Here is a 2,300-nt window from a genome sequence, read left to right as displayed (position 1 = left end):
GGGGCGGCCGCGGCTCAGGTGGCCTCCCTCGCAGAGATCTGCCTGCTGACGCGGGGCCGGCGCACGGCCAGCGTGCGCGCCGACACCTACTGCCGCCTCTACTCGCTGAGCGTGGACAACTTCAACGAGGTGCTGGAGGAGTACCCCATGATGCGCCGGGCCTTCGAGACCGTCGCCATCGACCGCCTGGACCGCATCGGTGAGTGGCCTGCTCTCGGCGGGGGGGCGGGGGGCATCGGGCTGAGATGAAGTGGTGTGTCCCAGGTGACCCTCAAGTCCCCAGACCAGATTCTCTGACCTGCTTTGTCCCTTGGCCAAACGTAGGCCTGATCCCCCAGGAAGAGCAAGTGTGGAGTGTTTCCAGTTGTGCAGAACTTCTGCTCACTCGGCAAATATTTGTGGAGCACCTATGGTCTGCCAGGTGTGGGTGGTGGGCCAGGCTGGCTCGGAGGCCATCCTCAGGCTTAGGTCATAGAGAAGGGGGTCTGGGGGTGGCAGGGTCTTCCACGGGACGCTGAGTAGAGACCAGGCCGAGTAGCTGTTGCCAGGTAGAAAGGGACAAAGTATGTTCTAGGAGTGAGCACAGTAGGCGCAAAAGCCCAGGGGTGGGAGGGAGGGCCCAGAGTCCAGAGGGCTGGAGGAGCTGCGAGGAGGGAGGCCGGGGAGGCAGGGACCAGGCACATGGGACCTATTAGGCTGGGATGGAGGAGTTTGGACTATAAATCAGGAGCAGTAGGGAGCCATGGATGATTCCAGGCAGGGGAGGACCTGATAGGATTTGCATTGTAGAACGTTGGCTAGTACACGGGAGAGACATGGTGGCCTGGCCTTGGCTGTAGGGAGAGCCGGAGGGTAACTTCAGCCCAATGGTTGGGACGTGGGGCCCTCAGCACTTGCTGATGACTAGACACATGAGTCAGGGAATAGGCTGGTGCTAGTTTTGGAAATAAAGACGACTGGAAGAGGACTGGGTGAAATGCAGAGGTGTTAGAGGAAAGACTTCCCATCAGACAGAAAGCATTCAATGCATGTTTACATACAGCAGGCACTCAACAGCGCTCCATACATAGGTGCTTAGATGTATTTGCAGTATACAGTAGGCTCTCGGCGCACACTTGCTCCATGTGGTGCACGCTCAGCACCCAGGCTGCGTACAGGTGAGCGTTCTAGGTGTGTTGCCGTATACTGCAGGCGCTCAATACCTGGGTCACTGTACACGGGACGTACATTGCACGCTGGCTACAGTGTCTTGTGCCTGATTTGTGTACACAGCAGGCACTTTAAGTGCTTGCTGTAGAGTACGGGTGTACAATACATGTCTCCTGTATGCAAGAAGTGCCTCAGGCATGCTGAAAGTATACAGTAGGTGTCTCATGCCTGCTTTGCCTATGCAGTAGGTGCTCTAATGTGCTTGCTACACACAAGTACTTAATTAATACTGTATACAACAGGTACTCTGTACCTGCTTGCTAAAACAGCAGCAGGTCATGCATGCTTATCGTATATAGTAGGTGCTCGGTTTTGCTTGCTATTCTATACATAGCAGACACTTGGTGCCCATTTGCTGTAGGCAGGAGGGGCTCCATGCACGCTTGCTGTATACAGAGTGCTTGTATGCAGCAGTTTCTGGATAAGTGTGTGCCAGCTGTATACAGTAGGTGCCCAACACCTGCTCGCTGCTCTACACAGCACGTTCTCCATGTGCTTGCTCTATACAGCAGGCACTCAATACATGCTCGTTGTGCACAACAGGCGCTCAGATACAGGCCTATGATGTGCAAAAGATGCTCTGTGCGTGTTTGTTTTCTACAGCAGGTAGGTAGGTACGGGCAGCTGCGGGGTGCACACTGGCTGGGCAGAGCAGGCGCCGATACTTGGCGCAGTGCACGCAGTGGTGTGCGCACTGGACGCACAGAACAGACGCCCAGGACCAGCGGAGCGTCCGCGGAAGGTGCCCCGCGTTCGCGCCTCCTCTCCGAGGGCCGCCAGCCCCGAGGCATGAGGCACGCGGCCCCAGGCGCTGCGGCCGGCTGACGCCCCCGCCCCGCCCCCAGGCAAGAAGAACTCCATCCTGCTGCACAAGGTGCAACACGATCTCAACTCCGGCGTGTTCAACAACCAGGAGAACGCCATCATCCAGGAGATCGTCAAGTACGACCGCGAGATGGTGCAGCAGGCGGAGCTGGGCCAGCGCGTGGGCCTCTTCCCGCCGCCGCCGCCGCCGCAGGTCACCTCGGCCATCGCCACGCTGCAGCAGGCCGTGGCCATGAGCTTCTGCCCGCAGGTGGCGCGCCCGCTCG

At 58.3% G+C, this 2,300-nt stretch overlaps 1 protein-coding gene across 1 annotated transcript in view; it reads right to left on the bottom strand.

The window, feature by feature from the left end:
• Positions 1 to 1,768: 1,768 nt before the first annotated feature.
• The window catches only part of HCN2 (hyperpolarization activated cyclic nucleotide gated potassium and sodium channel 2), a 20,886-nt gene continuing 20,354 nt past the window's right edge, over positions 1,769 to 2,300 (bottom strand). Inside the window, exon 11 of the mRNA XM_029916332.1 lies at positions 1,769 to 2,274. Coding sequence (XP_029772192.1) covers positions 1,769 to 2,274 — 506 coding nt within the window. The remainder of the gene's footprint in view (positions 2,275 to 2,300) is intronic.

This window comes from Suricata suricatta, chromosome 12, assembly GCF_006229205.1.
Source record: "Suricata suricatta isolate VVHF042 chromosome 12, meerkat_22Aug2017_6uvM2_HiC, whole genome shotgun sequence".
In the NCBI taxonomy this organism is placed as follows: domain Eukaryota; kingdom Metazoa; phylum Chordata; class Mammalia; order Carnivora; family Herpestidae; genus Suricata; species Suricata suricatta.
The sequence above is the reverse complement of the archived record's forward strand: the minus strand, read 5'-3'. Positions and strand labels throughout refer to the sequence as shown.